This window comes from Cariama cristata, unplaced genomic scaffold (assembly GCF_000690535.1).
Source record: "Cariama cristata isolate BGI_N322 unplaced genomic scaffold, ASM69053v1 scaffold7523, whole genome shotgun sequence".
NCBI lineage: Eukaryota > Metazoa > Chordata > Aves > Cariamiformes > Cariamidae > Cariama > Cariama cristata.
Genome location: NW_009608916.1, coordinates 28,835 through 47,004, shown reverse-complemented (window position 1 = coordinate 47,004; position 18,170 = coordinate 28,835). Strand labels below are relative to the sequence as shown.

Below are 18,170 nucleotides of genomic sequence, written 5' to 3'. Positions count from 1 at the left end.
TAGGGAAACAAGGTCTTGTCTCCGCTTTCCATATGTTTTAATTAGCTGATATTTGCAGCTTGCTGGAAAATATGGAGGGAATACACTCCTGCCAGATGAAAAACAGCAATTCATAAAGACTGGAGAATTAGTCGTGAGGTGTCAACATATATTTTTGCATCTACCTTTGGCCTCTTGGACCAGCCAAGCATCTGGTCTAAGTAGATTTTTTGGCTCTCTTCTCGATGGAAAGAGACTGGTACCCTGAAGGTGGTTCATTCTATGCCAGTGCACATGTCCAAGGTGGGATGCACCACATTCTGGGAGTGCCGAACTCCTCCTGGAGATGATAGCCTGAAGGATGAGGTCCACACAGCAGCTAACGCTGTTCAGAATGGTTCTCCACTTTCTGGGCAGCAGCCTTTCCCCCACAGTTTTGATCACTTCCAGTTCCCACCTCACCTCCCATGAGTTCAGAGTGGACAATTTCATAGAATCATAGAATCACATGATGGTTTGGGTTGGAAGGGACCTTCAAAGATCACCTGTTCCAACATCCCTGCCATGGGCAGGGACACCTTCCACCAGACCAGGTTGCTCAAAGCCCCATCCAACTTGACCTTGAACACTTCCAATATAAGACATCCACAACTTCTCTGCGCAACCTGTTCCAGTGTCTCACCACCCTTGTCACAAAAAAAATCTTCCTTGTATCCAATCTAAATCTACCCTCTTCCAGTTTAAAACCATTATCCCTCATTCTATCAATACATTTCTCTGAACTACCTTCTGGATAGAGGTTCTTGTCTGTCTCCATTGAAGGAGAGAGAATTCCCTTTAGATGATCAGCTTAGACAAGACATTAGGAGGGATAGAACCTACCCCAGGAATTTCACCCTTCCCCTGTCTTTGGCTTCTCTGATAAAGGAAGACTATACAAATACAGGACAGATGCAATAGTGGTGGCAGTTGTTTGGTCAGGGTATTTATCATAACTATTAGGAACCAGTTTGATACTTCCAATTCATTTGCCACAGAGCATAACAATGCTTTCAGATGCTAATGAATTTCAATATATCCTTGCAAATTAAAGTATTACTACTTTCTAATTATCATCTGCTAATAATGATCCTCTTCTACAAGCAATCTAAAGAAAAATTAAAACTCCAGCTTGTCAGAGCATTTGTTTTCATCGGAGTACTCACCAGTGGTTCTCCTCGGGAAAATGTTGTGGCAGAGAAATTACCGAGGAGCTTGCAATTAAGAGAGATTGCAGTGACAAGTCTGACACAATAGGAAGAAGGTTTCAAAAGGGACATGGCAAGAGAAGGGGCATCTCATTCATTTAGCACCACAAAAACAATACAAAAAGAAGTAATTAATTAGGGGACAGATTGCTTCCTTCACTGTGTCTCTGAATGTGTAAACAAAATCTCAGTTGTTCACTGAGTGTTCACGAGTTCGACAGAATTGAAAGAAGAAACTCAACCCTCCACAATCTGTTAACATTTTTATTGTCAAATAATAATATAAGGGCCATTTCAGGGAAGACCAGAGGCTGATTGAACAAAATATTTTGTCTCTTACTGTGACCAGAGAAGACAGGTAGGGAAAATGGCAATGACAGAGTGGTCTTTCCCTGCTAACACTGCAGATTCTAGCCATCGACTTTTAGGGGACTTTCTGAAGAGGTTGCACCTGGACCTGTGCTTAGATGCCACCATCAATTGGTCTAGAAATCTCCCTGAACACCTAGTTTTGTCCTTCCAGACATCCTGTGCTAATGATTTCCACAATTTGTTTAGCCACAGTGTGAAAAAGTGTCATCTTTTTGAGGCCAGAACACTGTTTTCTGTTCTTCTCTCTGTGCCTTTCCTAATGCATTGCTGTCTTCTAGCTCCCTCCTTGACCACTGCAGAGCACAAAGCTGATCTTTGCAGAAAACTTTTCACAGGAATTCTGAAATCTTTTTCCTGTGGGCTATTTTATAGCTTGTCATTGCATATGGGTTGTTAGGCTTACTCCTTCCCCTGTGAATTCCTCTGCACTTATTGACATTGATTTTCATCTGCCATTTTATCACTCAGTCATTCAGCATCCAGGCAGACAAGAAAGCTCCAAATTTGGATTCCTTTAGCACCTATTTTTTTACTTAAAAGGTTTTTTTCCGCCCTTTTTTTCCTAAGTAGAGCTACATGTGCAATGCAATCACTTTTAGCAGTTTGTCTTCTGGAATAAACCCACCGTGTCCCAGTAGCTATTTGCAGCGTAATGTTGTGCTGTCACCTCCTCACGCTACAAGGTCCTGACATTTCAAGCAAATGTCATCGCGTCACAACTTTCTATCAGCACAACTCACTGCTGTGATGCACGTGGTGCTACAAGCCCTTGTTTCTTATGGGATCTCCAACTATCCAAGAGGAGCCAGCATGATTTCATAACGTACGCATTTCATATCTCAGAGCTTAGTTTGGATCTGCAGCGCTACCTGGGTAGTGGCAGCAGATGTTTTCTCTCAGTAACTGTGAGATTGAACTTTGAGCTATATGCTGAAACTCTTTAATTCCGTTATGTTCATATGGAAACATGAGAGGAGCCTTCTGCCAAAGCAAGCCAAGGCCTTTGGCTGTACGTGCATAATGTGAATTACCCATTTCTGTGCCCATTTGCAGGAGCCAGCTCCCAGCACTGGAACTGTGCCATTATCAGAAAAGAAACACAGAAATGTCCAATCTAACCTCTACAATCTACTGTAAAGAAACCGTGAGATCTTTCTTTCCCTCTCCACGGAAGTCATCCATCCAAAGACACTTTGTGGGAGAGCAGGGCTCTCTCTGTAATTAGATTTGATTCCAAGACAATCAGCTGAAGTCAGGAAGGGATTGGAGCAGTTGCTGTGTGAGGGGCATATGCAAATGGGAATTTACGGCTTTGGCATGTGCAAATGGGAATTTAGGGCTTTGACAGACTGCAAACTATGTTTCCCTGCAAAACATCCTAGGAAATGCAAGGCAATTGAGATTGCTTAGCCTTCTTGAAAGAGGGATAAGCGGAGTAGTGCTCTGTGATAAGAACACATACACATGCCATTGCCCTGGAACAGGATGACAAGTGGCAACTTTGCTTTCCCACTTTAACTTACTCGAGTGTACACGCTCTTTGTCTAAGCTGGAATGCAAAATTAAGTTGTGCTCTATCAACTGATCAGAGCTGGCTTGAGAGCCAAAGTACACACAAATTATTATTACTGTAACTGGTTAATCAGACCAGCCATCAGACCTCAGGACTGAACACCATGAGCAACTGTCAGCGTACGCTGCTGATAAGTCCAATCCAATACATATGGAACTAGCTAAGAGAAAAAATTCTGCCTCATTTAAAATCACATTATCCAGCCTGCCACCCTTCACTGGCTTTTGGCCTGTCACACAAACTAATGGACAGGAACCCTGAAAAATACTCGTTGTGAACCTAGGAATGGGTAAGAGCCTCTTATGTTTGACAAAAACCAATTAAGATCAACTAAACCTTCTATTGTGCCTTTTCTGAAAAAGCACGTCTGCCATATCACTTTAAAAGCTCAATTGTATTCCTAGTTGTCAAGCAAACACCAACAAATATTAAAGAACTTGCCGTTCAGTGGGCAAAATAATTAGAGGAGCAGTAACCTTCAACAGCAGATGCCAGTGACAGGTGACATGTGCCAGTATCCTGGATGACTCTTTGAACAGGGCACCAACTAGATCACAACGCTGACAGATCTCACAGCAGGTAAAGACAACTTTCGGAAAGCCACGGATAGGAGTGAGATATTGATGTTTATACCACCAGATACCTCTGCAAGTTTTTGACAAAGTGCTAACACACAACTGGTGTGTTTATATTGTATAGCGAGAATAAATGGCCACCACTGCGGTGGCTTCTCCCATAGCAGTCAGATGTGCAACAGGTACCTTCCGCTTCTCTTCGAGGTTCTCGTTTCATGATCCTGCAAAGATCAGTCATCAGTCCTATCTTGGCATGAATTAAACACAGGTGTTGGAATGTAGGACTAGGAGCAATCTTTTGGGTCATTTAGTCCTGTCATCCATTATGTCAGCAATCCTGCCATATAATCCCCTCCAAAATTAATGAACTTCATCTTAAAAGCAGCAAGTAATTTTTTTCCTCACTGCCCTAGAGGCTATTCTGAAACTTCACTGCTCTGATGGTCAAATATCTAATCCAGGTCAAAATGATGCCCTTCAGGCAGGGAGATGCTGTGAAGAACTAAGGAAAATGCTGGTTTTACCTCCTAGCAAAAATACACAGCTCCCATTCAACTCAGTGATCTGAAACATTGGTTCCCTGACTCCTAATTGACTTTGAATCAACAGGTTGCAACCCTGTCTGAATCTCTTCCTTTACCTCAGCTCAACAGATAAGTTTGTTCTTTCTCTCAAACAATGACTTAGTCTTGAGGTTTTCTTGCCATTACTTCTAGGCCAGATTATCTTCTGTGGATTTCTGTTTGACCAAATATGATATGTTTTTCCACATATCATCCACCCCTGTGGCTTCCAGGCCATGCAATAGTTACAGTGCTGGCTGAAAGCCATGATTTTAATTGTCAAAGCAATCAGGGGATTAGTCCCTGCTACATGAAAGTCTAAAATTTTTGATCTGTGAACTGCCGCATCTGTACTTCACAGCATAGCTCACAGTGGATGAAGACTGAGGGTAAATGTTTCAAACAAGGGGATCTGGCTGTAAAACAGCATTTGGGAGAAACACAAGATCTGATCATTTCTCAGAAACATTCTCAAAGCTTTCTATCCGAAACAGATTTTTCATTATTTCTGTCACCATGACGACAGCCAAAAAAACATGATAGTGAGGATTCATCTCACCATCTTTATCTGTCTACTGTATAAATGTTTCCTTTGGAGATATTTGCTGTAGTTTCCTTTTATAGTCAGTGGGGAGGAAAAGGTGTTTCTAGGAGGAGTCATATAGCCTCTTACGGATATCTGCTTTAGGGTGATATGAATTGCACCCTAGAAGTAGGTATTTCTCTCCACTGATTGGAAAAGCTCCAGATACTTGCTTGGATGCTCAACGCAGATGCCTGCTTTTTGCCAAACGACTGCTGCCCTGCTAGAGAAAGAAACCAAACAGGAAGATCCTAATATTCATATATTCATATATTCCAAGCAGAATTATCACTCGCTTAGAAAAGGATGTTACAGGCTTCTACATTCTTTTACTGTTCCTTTACATTCTTTGAGTGTCTTGAAGACACTCAAATATTATGCTGAGCAGCATTCTGCCACCGTAGGGTAGATGAGATGGATGACTCTATTACTATCTGTGGAGTTATTTTTAATTTATACTAACATTAAAGAGAGGTGAATGGGGCCCTTAACTTCTTATTCCTGCCTTAGTCATGGGCTTTCTCTGTGACCTTGTGAAAATTGCTTTGTCTGTTATTTTCCTGATATGTAAAATTGGGATGATCACGCTCACAGACTGCTATGAGGTCTAATTAGCAAGTGTAAAGCACCATGAAATCCTCTGATGGAAGATGCAGAGTATACCTAGCTTGGGATAAAGAGGATTAAAGGAGGTTGTGCTAACATAACAAATACTTGAGAAATGATGCTTTACGGGGAGGTGAAATGGCATATATCTGCAGGTGAGGAAATGAGAATCAGCAGTCTGTAACTGTTGTCAGCAGACCTCAAATCCACTGGCAGGAATATGTCTACAAAGGAGGTTTGGACAATGAAATGAATCACCTAGCGGAGTTCAGAAATGGGTGAAATACTATAGGGTAGTAGAATTATCCTAGGAAAAACCTTTCCACATTTATCCATCTGGAGTTTGATTGACTTGATGGATCTTTCGCAGCCTTTTTCATCGCCATTTCTGAAAGATTCATGAGTGTAACATTTTCACATACATGGCTTAATATTCATACCAGGAGCAATAACGCCATGTTTCTGAACATGCAAGACACATCGTTATTACAAAACCTTTTCCTTTCAGCAGTTCACTAAGTGCCATGTCCTTTTCCAGAAGTGAGCAGGGATTTCTAAGTTGCATCACATGCCAGTTGCACGTGCCTTCTGTGGAATGGCACCAGTTCAAAGCTCCTCATAACCAGGGCTGCCATGTATCAACTGTCACATCCCTTTGAAATGCCATAAAATATATTGCTCCCAACCAAACTAGCAGTCTTACTCTTTCAGGAGTGTCAAACCAGAAACTATCTTCTATTCATCTCATAACTGTTAGGTTGCCGTTACTTTCTGACTGTCTTGCTTTTCTCCTCCCCAGGCATCACCGTGGACAAGTTTGGGCTGATTTACTTTGTGGACGGCACTATGATCAGGCGGATTGATCAGAATGGGATCATCTCAACTGTGTTAGGTTCCAATGACTTGACATCTGCTCGGCCTCTCAGCTGTGACTCTGTCATGGACATTTCTCAGGTAAGACAATGTTTTGGTTGGGTTTCTACAGAATAGAAGCCTATGTCCTCACCCTGTCTGCATGTCTGTGTGCCTCCCCAGGTTTGACAAAGAGGTAAGGGCTCAAGGACAATTACATCTCTACATATTTTATGTTATGAAAATGACTAGTTCAAAAAGAATGATCGTGTAAAGACTGAAGGAAAGACCTAATTGACCTAACTCAGAGGTTTTGGGGAGTGAGATTTTAAAGATTTCCCAGCCACAGAAGAGACTTCTTTCAGAACTCCCATCAACTGGGAGACACAGATTCCTGGGAAGGCAGGTTTCATTAGGCTCATTTCTCAATAAATTAGTTGCTTTAAACTAAAAAGACTAGGCAGCAGTACTCATTTTAGTAGGGCTATATGCCATGCTCTGTTATAACAACTTAGCTAACCATGTTTTTTTTCTTTGCTTCCCCTCATCCTAGTTTGGCCCAGTACAATTTTAGACTGGAATCAAATTAACATGTAGGAAATACTGATTGGAGGCTGTGGTGCCAAAACTAGCAACAGCAGGAAAATGAGAATCTTGAATTGCATCAGATTGCAAATTGGTTGCAGCTACCATCATGCTGGGCTCTTAAGTCCTGCCGCTTAAAGGTGGAGAGGAAAAAAAAAAAAAAAAAAAAGAGAGAAAAAGAAATCTCCATGTGATTATTGCTTTACTTCTGGATGGCGCAGAAGAGAAATTTTTTTACAGCCCAGCACTCAATTTTGTGGGGCACTGGCCAACCTGTCAAATTGTGCCAGCTTAGAGATAGTGTCCTTTGAAACCTTTGTGCCACTTGTTGTTTGCCTGGCTACAGGAATGTTGCTCTCTCCTATGAAAATATGGATCATAGCTGGAGGGCTAAGTACTGTTATTCAGCCACAATAGATGTCAATGGGGTTTCCTTTTTGTAACTACCTAGATAATTTCTGTGCCCCCATATGGAATCTGTTCTTCTTAGTTTTCCCTCTAATTTGAAAAGATTATTCTTGCTTCTTTGCAACTGGTTCCCACTGTCCTCAATTTATGAACAACCTGAAATTATGAGTTTAAAAGCTCTCATGCCTTCTATAGAAGCAAATTTGCTGGTTAAAGGCCATCTTGTAGTATGTTTCTCATCTTACAGGCATAGTTTTTTCTTTATCTGAATTTCAGGGGCAGTTACCACAAGACCATTGTGGATTCAGGCTTTTAAAATTATTTTCTTGCAGGTTATGTGGCTTATATGTATGCCAATGTCATGTTTAAACCCCTCTGAGATGAGCTAAAATGTATCAGCTGAAGACTTTTTTTTTCCCTTCATAAAATGACAGGAGCCATTTTTAGATTAACCAGTATTGTGATGGGCAGATTAACCACTACTGTTCTGGACAAACAACTGAAGGCAAGTTTCATTTTAAAAAAAAGCAACCCAAACCAGGCAAAAGAAACCCAGCTTGGGAAGTAGCTTTTCATCATTTACGGTGGCTAGAAGGGTCTTTTCTGTCAGGTCCCTGAGGCTCCCTGGGACATGAAGACATGAAATATTTAGCTGCCAATGTTGACAAGGAATGGTTTTTAAGAAACTGAAAATTCCCTTGTCAGTTCAAAATAAACTCTGCTTTCGATGCTAACTCAAGGCTGTGGAGCTTAAAGACCACTGGAAGGGATGGAGGCATGCATTATTAAAGAGAAAACCACAGGCTATAATGTTTTACTACAAGAAGGGTTAAAATAGGCCAGGAGCTGAGAAAAGGAAGGAGATTGTGCAAACAGAGAACCACAGTAAACAGAGCTCAGCACGCTGCTTAGCCATGAAAATAAGCTTCACAAGCCCAGCCATTAGAAGGCTCAATGAACTAAATACCTTGCATCTGGTGCTCTTTAAAACAAAAAAAAAAAAAGTTGAAAAGAGATTTAAACATTAATAGAAACATCAAAAGTTCAGCATGGCTGTGGCAGAGACGTTCGACTACAGGCTTTAAAAACAGGAATCTCCTGTGTTCCTCTAGATCTTACCTGGTCTCTTCTTGTTTCGTTTTAAATAAAACCACAGTGAGAGATGGTTTGCTGGACCTGAGCCTGCTGGCATCTACTCCTTCTCCTTCCAATAAGGTTGCTACCTTATGGATGCAAAGTACACCCTAAACTTGGTCACCTGAGACAAATGAGAAGAATCAGCAACTGAGGTGGATGGTAGGAAAGGAAGGTTTAAAACAAAGGAACAGGGAGATCCTGGAACTGCACAGCCTTGAGTGTGCCCAGATCCCAGAGCTCTCCATTACGGCACACCATGCAGTTGTGTACAGAGGAAAAAACACACGGGTGCAGGGAGAATGGCAAAAAGTGGCCAGTTTCTCAGTTAACCACTAGATACCAAGTCCATCTGCTCTAACTTAGAGTTTCCTGAAAGGGCGTATACAACCAGAACAGCCATTCTTTCTAACTAGTTGAAAATCTATTTAAAAGCCTGGCTGGAGGTGACCAAGAGCATTCTTCATAGTTGTTCGTTTCTAATCACCCTTCACATCTCTGCTATGGGGAAGATGCATCATTAGGAAAACATTTAAGCATTGGTTGGTTTCCATCAGCACAACGTTGACTTTTTTTCTGTATAAACTTGAAGTAAAATAAAATAATTTAAAAAAAATGCACACCTTACAGTTCTTTATATAAAAAATTAAATTACCCTGAATTCTGTTGGTAAAGATTTCTTAGGTTTGGCAAGTAAAAGAGTTGACTCACTTGAAAAAACAGCATATTGCAGGCGTACAGATAGAAATAGAGACTTTCTAGTGCTCACTCACTTGTGGTGTTACCAGTCACTTTTTCAGTTTATTTGTGTATGTGGATTATCAGCGTAGAACTGTGATGTGTCACTAGTACTTGAACTCATTCTTCCATTATGCTAAAAAAAATGTGAAAACCACTATGAAGACACAAGTATTTTATTCCACGGATTGAAATTGCCTGAATTTCTTGTGAATTGCTGTTTTGCATTTTTGCAGCATCAAGCAGAAAATCCGTAGTTATAACTTAGACATAGACACATGCTGACACAGCTGCCAGTTTTGTGTCTATCCCTCCTTGTCATTTACCCAGAGGAGCTCGGCCACTTGTCTGGAAAATCCTTTAGTAAAAGGATCATTGTTTTGTTTGACTGATTTCATCTCACTTCACACAACAAAATTCCCAGCCCCGGGTCTCTGCTATCAAGTCTAGGCTCCATCAATTCAAAAAGCGTAGGATTGCTTGACGACGGGAAATCCCCCTTAAATCTCTGGATCTTCTTGTTTACTGCTACGTTCCCTGGGTGCTGATGCCCCTCCCACAGTCCCTGACACCTCACACCAAGGTGGAGAAGCAGAGAGAAGCCATGGTGCAGCGCAAGGGCTGAAGAGGGTCTGCCTCTGTCCATCGCCCTGCTCCCACCACTGCTGCAATGCAGAGCGCGAGTGTCCACATATGTCTGCTTCATGTGACCGGGAGCTAAACCTCCTCACTCACACCAGGGTTCTGTCCTCTATGGCCACCATATCAAGTAGTAATAATTAGTTGTGTTTCTTTTACCTTTTCTCCCTTTAATCCATGCTGAAACATCCTCATTGCAATTGATTTATAGCAATCACGTAGTGAAAAAAGGTCTTGCTATAATAATTTCCTTGTGTTGTTTTACCATTAAGGTTCGTCTAGAATGGCCCACAGATCTGGCAGTCAGTCCGATGGATAATTCACTCTACGTCCTCGACAATAACGTTGTGTTACAGATATCTGAGAACCACCAAGTGCGCATCGTGGCGGGGAGGCCCATGCATTGCCAGGTGCCGGGCATGGATCACTTTCTCCTTAGTAAAGTGGCAATCCACGCCACGCTGGAGTCTGCTACCGCCCTGGCCGTCTCACATAACGGGGTCCTGTATATTGCTGAGACCGATGAAAAAAAGATCAACCGCATCAGGCAGGTCACCACCAATGGAGAGATTTCTCTCGTTGCCGGTGCACCAAGCAGCTGTGACTGCAAGAACGATGCTAACTGTGACTGCTTCTCAGGGGACGATGGCTATGCCAAGGATGCCAAACTCAACGCGCCATCCTCCCTTGCAGTGTGTGCAGATGGGGAGCTGTATGTCGCTGATCTGGGAAATATCCGAATCCGCTTTATTCGGAAAAACAAACCATTCCTCAATACACAAAACCTATATGAGTTATCCTCACCCATAGACCAAGAACTCTATTTGTTTGACACCAGTGGTAAGCACCTTTATACTCAGAGCCTTACCACTGGAGATTATCTTTACAATTTTACTTATTCCGGAGATGGAGATATAACCCTGATCACTGATAATAATGGTAACTTAGTCAATATCCGAAGAGATTCCACGGGGATGCCCCTCTGGCTGGTGGTGCCCGATGGCCAAGTCTACTGGGTGACAATTGGTACCAACAGTGCGCTCAAGAGTGTAACAACACAGGGGCATGAAGTGGCCATGATGACGTACCATGGTAACTCCGGTCTCCTCGCCACTAAAAGCAATGAAAATGGTTGGACAACATTTTATGAGTAAGTATATTATTAATATCGTGCTGCTGACTTCATTCTGTGTTCTGTGAACCACGCAAGGTTGATAGAATTTAATTCCCTGTGCAGAATTATTGTCCAAATAAAGTGGCCAGAACAGAGAATATTTGATCTCACACAAACACTAAATACTGGAAGTAAGTGCATTAGAGTTTGACTAAGCTCTCTCTACCAAGTCAAGATTCAGACAGAGTTTCAGCTGAGTTTTTCCTAAATCAGCTAAGTAATTTGGACACCTGGTTCTCCTTAACTGTAGTTGGGACTGGGGATTTAGGTTGCATGTCAGAGAATTTTTCTTGGCTTTGAAAGCCTTGGAAGTGTGAAAGTTCCATCAGATCCTCTTTTTCGCAGCTTTTCACCTACTTCCTATGCTGCAGTGTCTTTTTTGAGCTTGTTTGAAATGACTGATGTAGAATGACAACTGGCAATGACTAATGACAGCTTGCTCAGAAAACAATTCTGTAATTAATGGCCTGCATGGTTTCTATTGTTGTAATTGTCCCCACTAAGCTTTAAAAATAGTCTCAGAACTGTTCAAGACCATCCCTGCCCCAGAGAGTTTTTTGAGCAGAGAGAAGACAGGATGCATTGAAAAACTCAGAGATGGCAGTGACTTGAAGGTTTGTACTTCTTTTTGTATTACTGTTAGCAATTCCCTGCTTATAAATACCATGAAGACAACACATTTCTCATATCAAATAGGAAAAAGATAGATAATTGAATGGAAGGCATCAAGAAAGATGGTCTGCAAATTCATCCTGCTGTTGAGGACCCTTTCCCCTCTCTCTTCCTTAGTTTCATTTTTATTTTCAAGTCTAGCCTCTTTGAAACGCTCCTTTTAGGGCATAATTTCCCATATGGTTTGAATGGTTACATGGAATTGTTCAACTACTATAGTAATAGAACCACCGTAAGAGTCCAATTTGGCTAGAATAGACAGTTCCCAAGATTACAAAGAAAAAAAAATTGTACAAAAAAGAGACTCAGAGAAGGAAAGCTGCTAAACCCACATATTCATGTTAGACAAACAGTTGCTTTGGTTCTTTCTTTAAAATGTTCCAGGCCCAGCTTCAAATTTCTTTGCTTGATACTCACTATTACTGCTCCTGCCTCAAAAAAAAAACCCTGATGAAAACTCTGTGATGAATCTTTTGAAAGGTTATTTGCATTCCATCAATGTTCTGCTTGCAATTACTATAGCAATATTCCTCAGTGAATCAAAGTAAATACCCTTCCGTCTTTTACATTGAATTTGCTTGGGGGGAGGCTTTAGGGAGGAAAGATGGGGTGTTTTTCTCTATAGGAGTGGAAGCCTGCTATATTGTCAGGACCACTGTGCTAAATCAAGGAGATATTTTCTTTTTGCAAAGAACCTAATAGTTCCTGTGCTTGAAAACAGATGTAGCTGCAGACAGTGAAGCAAACTAAACATTACAGCTAATAATGGTCAGATTTATATCTCAAACATAATCTTTTATTTAAAAATGTGACTGAAAATATAAAGGAGATAAAATGAGACAGAAGCTAAAATCCAACTTACTCTGTGGATGTATTTATAACAGTGATCTATTATTTCTTGCTATCCAGCAAAACAGAGCATTTGTGAAAGTCATCGTTCTGGTCCTTTTATGCACTTCAGAACAGTCATAAGAAAGCTTTTGAGAGCTAAATTGAAGACAGTATTCTCCAGTGGTTAGACTATGGCAATCTTGACTAGAGCAAGTCAGCACTATATGATAGCACAGCATCACTGAAAATGGAATTGGGAATGTGTCTTCAGAGATATCTCATCCAAACCTGTGATCAGTTACCTCTATTTAACTGTTCCTGACAGATTCTGATGCAACTTTCTAAAACTACAGGGTAAAAGTCTACATTTTAATTAGTTACCTCAGCTTCCCTTTGTAGGCAATGGAGAGAAACAGGCACTTTCAAGGTGAGTTTCTCAGGAGTTATGTCAGCTCTCTGCTTTAGGATGAGATGAGACGAGACGAGTTGTATTCGAAAGTTTCTCTCTGTAAAGGTAGTCCAGAATGATTAGCTCAGATACAGATGTTTACATTGCAGATGTCTACAATTTGGCCAAATGGTTCCTATCAAAGTCATCTAAGTTACTCATAAATAGTGCTAGTGATAACAGCATATTTACCTATCTTATTGTTAGAAAGATTTTTCATACGCTCAGTCTAAATCTTCCTTGCTTGCATGGGAGACTGTCACTCCTCATCCTATCCTGTCCTGTCCTGTCCTATCCTACCCTATCTGATCCTATCCTAACCTGTCCACTGAGGACTTGGAGAGCAGATCAGTCTGCTCTTCTTCTCAGCTGTGAAAAGTATGTATCAAATGGCTCAAGAACTTGCTCTGCGATAGCTCTCAGAAGGTAATCAGCAACAGGGAATCACCCAGTGCAGTTATTTCAGGTCAGTTGGCAGGGATTGATTCTACCAAGGTTTTGCGTGCGTAATCTTGGAAAGAATGTAAAATCAGACTGATAAAATTAGAAGATTAGTAAATAACGGTGAGACGCTTAGCTTGCTTGATAAGGTACGTTTCATTTAAACAAAGTGTGTTCTTACACAGCCTGATGCCAGGGTGCACATGTAACAGACCTTATCTAAAGAACTGGGTTGAGCATTGACTCTCAGAGGTTGTAGGGAGCAAAGCATCCACTCATTCAATGTGATCCTTGCCATAATTCCATAGCAAATCTGTCTAACTTGTTGCTTGGATGGACAAACAAAATGAATACGCTTACTCATCCCACTCTACTTGTAGTGAGTAGTAGGAAGCGGATTTTATCCCTGTGCAGCATTGATGACACTAATACCATCAGTTCTGATGTTTGCAGGTTAGGAAGGACAGTGAAAATTGAAGGCTGTGCAGAAAAACACTACAAAAATGCATTTGTGGGGAGAAAGTGCTTTATGCTGGAGAACTAAGATGACTTGATCTATTTATCTTAACGTGAAGAAGACTGGGAAGTGTCTAGATCATAGCATGTCAGCACAAAACTGTCACCTACAGAGGGACTCTTAATCTAGCAGAGAAAGGCTTGAGAAGGGTAAGGGGCTGGAAAGCAAAGCCGGTGTCAGAACATCAGGAGATTTCCATTGGGGAAGTTTAAGTGATTTAGAGAAATCCTGTGATCATGAGCAGCTGAAAGGTGCTCTGAGGAGTTTGCAGTCCTGGCTGAGGGGGAAGGTGAAGTCCATATTTCTGTTTTGCTTGTGGCCAAGGAAATGAAGACATCAAATCTGACTTTGAGGAAAAGCTTCATGTTTCTCACAGCACATAATAATTGTTTATAGGTGTGGGCAAGCTGGACACCACTGTTTAAAAATTTAAGAGTAAATGTAAATTCAGCTGGCAAGTTTACTCTGCACCAGCGGCCCCATGAAGGACATCCTTATAAGATTTACCTTTTCCTGACCGTCTACAGAGGACCATCAACCAGACACCCAACATGAAAGAGCAATGGTGTTGCAAGAGTGGCAACGCTACATGTGTACATATCCAGCATCTCTGGTTCTCCTTCAGTTGTTGCTCTTACCAGGGCATTTCTCAGCCTTTATGGTAAGGCTGCAAAGAGCTGTGATACAGGGGCACGTCGGTGTGACTCTGGAGAGGAGAGAAGGAGGCAGGATACGTTGATGCAGTACTGGAGGAGGTCTATCTCCAGGGCACATCAGGGAACTCAGGTCCTCCAAGGGTTCAAGCCGGGCTGGCACGTTGTCCCTTCATTTCTGTGGGGGAAGGAGACAGGTGCTGTCTTCAGGCGGTGGCAGACTTGCTCACAGCACTCACAGCTCTTCCCTTCACACATCCTACACCAAAGCCTGCTGTAACAATCCTGCTTTATTGGGTTTAGCGCTGAGTAAGGTTCAGTATATAATGGTGTGCAGTTTCCCTTTCCTTTGAGAGTGAAACTTAGCTCCCTGCAGTAATTAGCCTGTCCCCAAAGGCCCACCTAGGACTTCTTTGAGGTTTTTAGCATTATATAGACCTTCTCTGCCTCAGCAGAGGGCTTGACATTTGCTGTCAATTAACGCAATGCAGCTCAGCTTGTCCTGTAACTGGATTAAAGACTTGCCTTCCCATTGAACCTGTGACAGTGATAATCAGAAGGAAAGGAAGATGGTCTGGAAACTCTCTGCCAGGGGAACAGCTTCTTGTTGTTCAACCCCTCAAGTCAAAGACAAAGGATGCTGTGTGTCTACTTGCTTCTTTGTTGTTGCTGCTTTTTCACTTGACCTGAAAAAATTGCTACCAGCCTTTACAAAGTTTCTTACCAGTTGCTGTTTGTCTGCTTCACAATCCGGAAATTCTTATTAATGTATTTGTTTAAATCAAGAATACTGCAATTATCTTGATTAGCTCATTGAGATGGTATCACTGTACGTTAATTCAATTTCCCTGTGAGCCAAAGTCAAACCTTTTATGCATTATTTAACCCAGATGAAGCTCTTTTGCTTAGGTCCTTTGTGTGCCCAATTAGTTTCTAAGGTCACCTCCTCCTATACATAATGAAATACTTACACATCACTGTGGCCAAGCCCAGAAATTCAAAACCCTTTCACGGACTGCCCAAGAAGTGGCTCATGGCTGCCTGGAGGGCAAAGGATCTTGTGGAGCCAAATCTTCAGATGGGTGGTAAGGGGAGCTTTGACCCATAACGTAGTTTGCTGTTTTACAGAGAACCAAACTCTGCCAAACCTCGCACATGGTAATGGGTGGAAGGTAGGAAGCCAGCTGGACTGAGGACCTTGGATGGCTTCCCAATGACTCCCAGGACTCAGCGGAGGTCCCACCCCAGCACCAGCAGTGTTTGGTGCTCCAGCCAATGCCCTGGTCTGGGTGACTGGGGTACCAGAACTGGGCATCATGGTCAGCATCTACCCCACAGTGAGATGCAGACTCAGTCTGCCCTACAGTTGGCATAAAGACTTTGAATTTTTTTCTCTTTTAGTCAAAAACAGAGATAAATAATGCTTATTACCTTTAGAGGAGCAGCAACCTCTTGACTCAGAGAAAAGCTAGCTTACTGCATTAATAACATCCCTTTATCACCTGATGATATCTCAGGTCATACACTGAGTTTTATGGGATTTGGTGGCATCCTTGGTTTACAGTAGTTCAAGCAAGGGTCTCTTTCTGCTCCTGCAGCAGACTGGAGTACAAGAAACATCTTTGATTCTCATCATTGTTCCTCTGAATTAGTTACAGTGAAACGCTGGTAAGTGGCATGATAAAATAATACTTCTCCAGTACTCTCACTAAGTAGTGACATCATGTTTTGAGCCATTGGCCTGGCCTGAAATGAATGCCTGGTGTCAGAGTTTAGTTGAGAACCAAGGGAATTATGAGTCTCATAAAAGCTAGAGAGAGAGAGATCTTCCTCGTCTCGTTTGGGCAGTCAGAAAATGCTGCAGACAGTGGCTGCAACCTGGCCTTGTGTCATTAGGGAGAGGACTTGCCTTCATGCGTATTGGAGTAGTATTGGTTTGCCTGTTATAGATTTATTTTTAATGTTGTGTTTAATGTTGTTTGAAAGATTGTGAAGAGGCCAGCTTGTTCAGAGGCGGCGGGTGCATGTCTGTATAATTGCACGCAAAATATAGTTTGCAAAGTACGTTAGGACGCTTTGGCATTAAATGCAATATTATTATAGTGAATTTTTTCCAATCTATTTGACTTGTAGTTTTAAAAGGCTGATGAAATGTGAAAAAGCTCAAATGAGGAAACCCAGAGACTCAGCCAAGGAATTGATTTCTGAATAGACGGTACTTAGGATGCTCTCTTTAATTCCCAAGGTCCAGGTCTCTACACAACGGTAATGTGATAAATGAAAGCTCTGAATGTTTACAAGCTAACAATTAGGCCTCATAAGCACCAAATACCATTTTAATTCTGTGCATTGAACCTTAGCTAAATAAGTTTCCAATTGGGAATGGATGGCAAGGGCTTCCTTTGCTGGCCTAATAATTGTCACTGTAATTGTAAGTGCCAAGCCTTTATAGCAGGTTTGAATGGGAGGCAGCAGCTGTGTTAGCAGGTGATGAATTCGTTGCTCAGAGTGGCTGCTATGTGCACTCCCGTGTTTCAGTATTTCCTTAATTCTGGTGCTTTCAGAGCATTTGGAGAACACAGAAGTCTTAGGCTGTGATGAAAACTGGCCCACCCCTAAATCCCGGGACTGTGGAAACAGGCCTAGGCAGCTTAGCTGCAAAATGAGGTGACTGGGAGAGATTTATCTTACTGCAAATACCAGGGCACACCTGCAGCTACATAAGAGCCAGTCACTTAGCCTTCCTCTCCGAGCAGAGGATTGCCCTATAAGTGCTTTTATGGGGCTGAAAGCAGAGGTAGAAGGAACCGACTCATTTAACTTGTTAAGCACACTGTCTGTTTGGGATGTGCAAGCCTTCAAGGTGATGCGTTCTGGGAGACTGTGGGTATGTGATAGATGATATCAGGTATGTGCTGTGTGATCTAAATCAAGGAAAAAGGGGGAAATGCTCCAGTCCTGAGCAAAAAAAAGAAAAGGAACTGCTTGCCAAGAGGGAAACACTCTGTGTGTCCATGCTAACTGGCTTCCCGCACCTCCTTTTGCATTGCCACCACAGTGCTAAAAGGAGTTTTTTGTCTGGACGTGAGTGTTTTACACTTCATCTGCCACCAATTAAAAATAATAATAAAAATGGCAACAGTCTAATTGTGCTACCTTCTCACATTTCTGCCTTTGTAAGGCGTGACCTCCTTGCAGCTGCAAATAGGGGAGCTGTCACCCCCAAAGAGAGTTCTTGGAAGGTCCCTGCCTCGCTGCTGGGCAGAGGTGCAGCAACTTTTGCAAATGCAGAAAAAACAGATGGTCCCGGTTACTTCTGACGGGGGCTAATGGGGTGACTAAGGAGGTGCCAAAAGTCTAATGTACATATGCAGACATCTTCAACCAATTCCAGCACACCATTTCAGACTATTCTGGCCCAAAAAGAGCCTTGCCTCTCAGGATAAAAGTCCCAAATGGAAGTCCTTGCTCTTGATGAAGTTATCCCCTGTTGTGTGAGTTTTGTCCAGCTATAAAAATGAAACCATGTAAATTATGTGTATCGTACTTAGTCATTTTGACTTAAAAAGAAAAATGTGTG

At 42.0% G+C, this 18,170-nt stretch overlaps 1 protein-coding gene across 1 annotated transcript in view; it reads left to right on the top strand.

Moving 5' to 3' along the window:
• TENM4 (teneurin transmembrane protein 4) overlaps positions 1-18,170 on the top strand; it is a gene marked incomplete at its 3' end in the record, with an annotated part of 106,595 nt that overhangs the window by 66,676 nt on the left and 21,749 nt on the right. The window contains exons 11-12 of the mRNA XM_009697332.1: positions 6,298-6,452; positions 10,127-11,004. Of these exons, the coding sequence (XP_009695634.1) occupies positions 6,298-6,452; positions 10,127-11,004 (1,033 nt within the window). The remainder of the gene's footprint in view (positions 1-6,297; positions 6,453-10,126; positions 11,005-18,170) is intronic.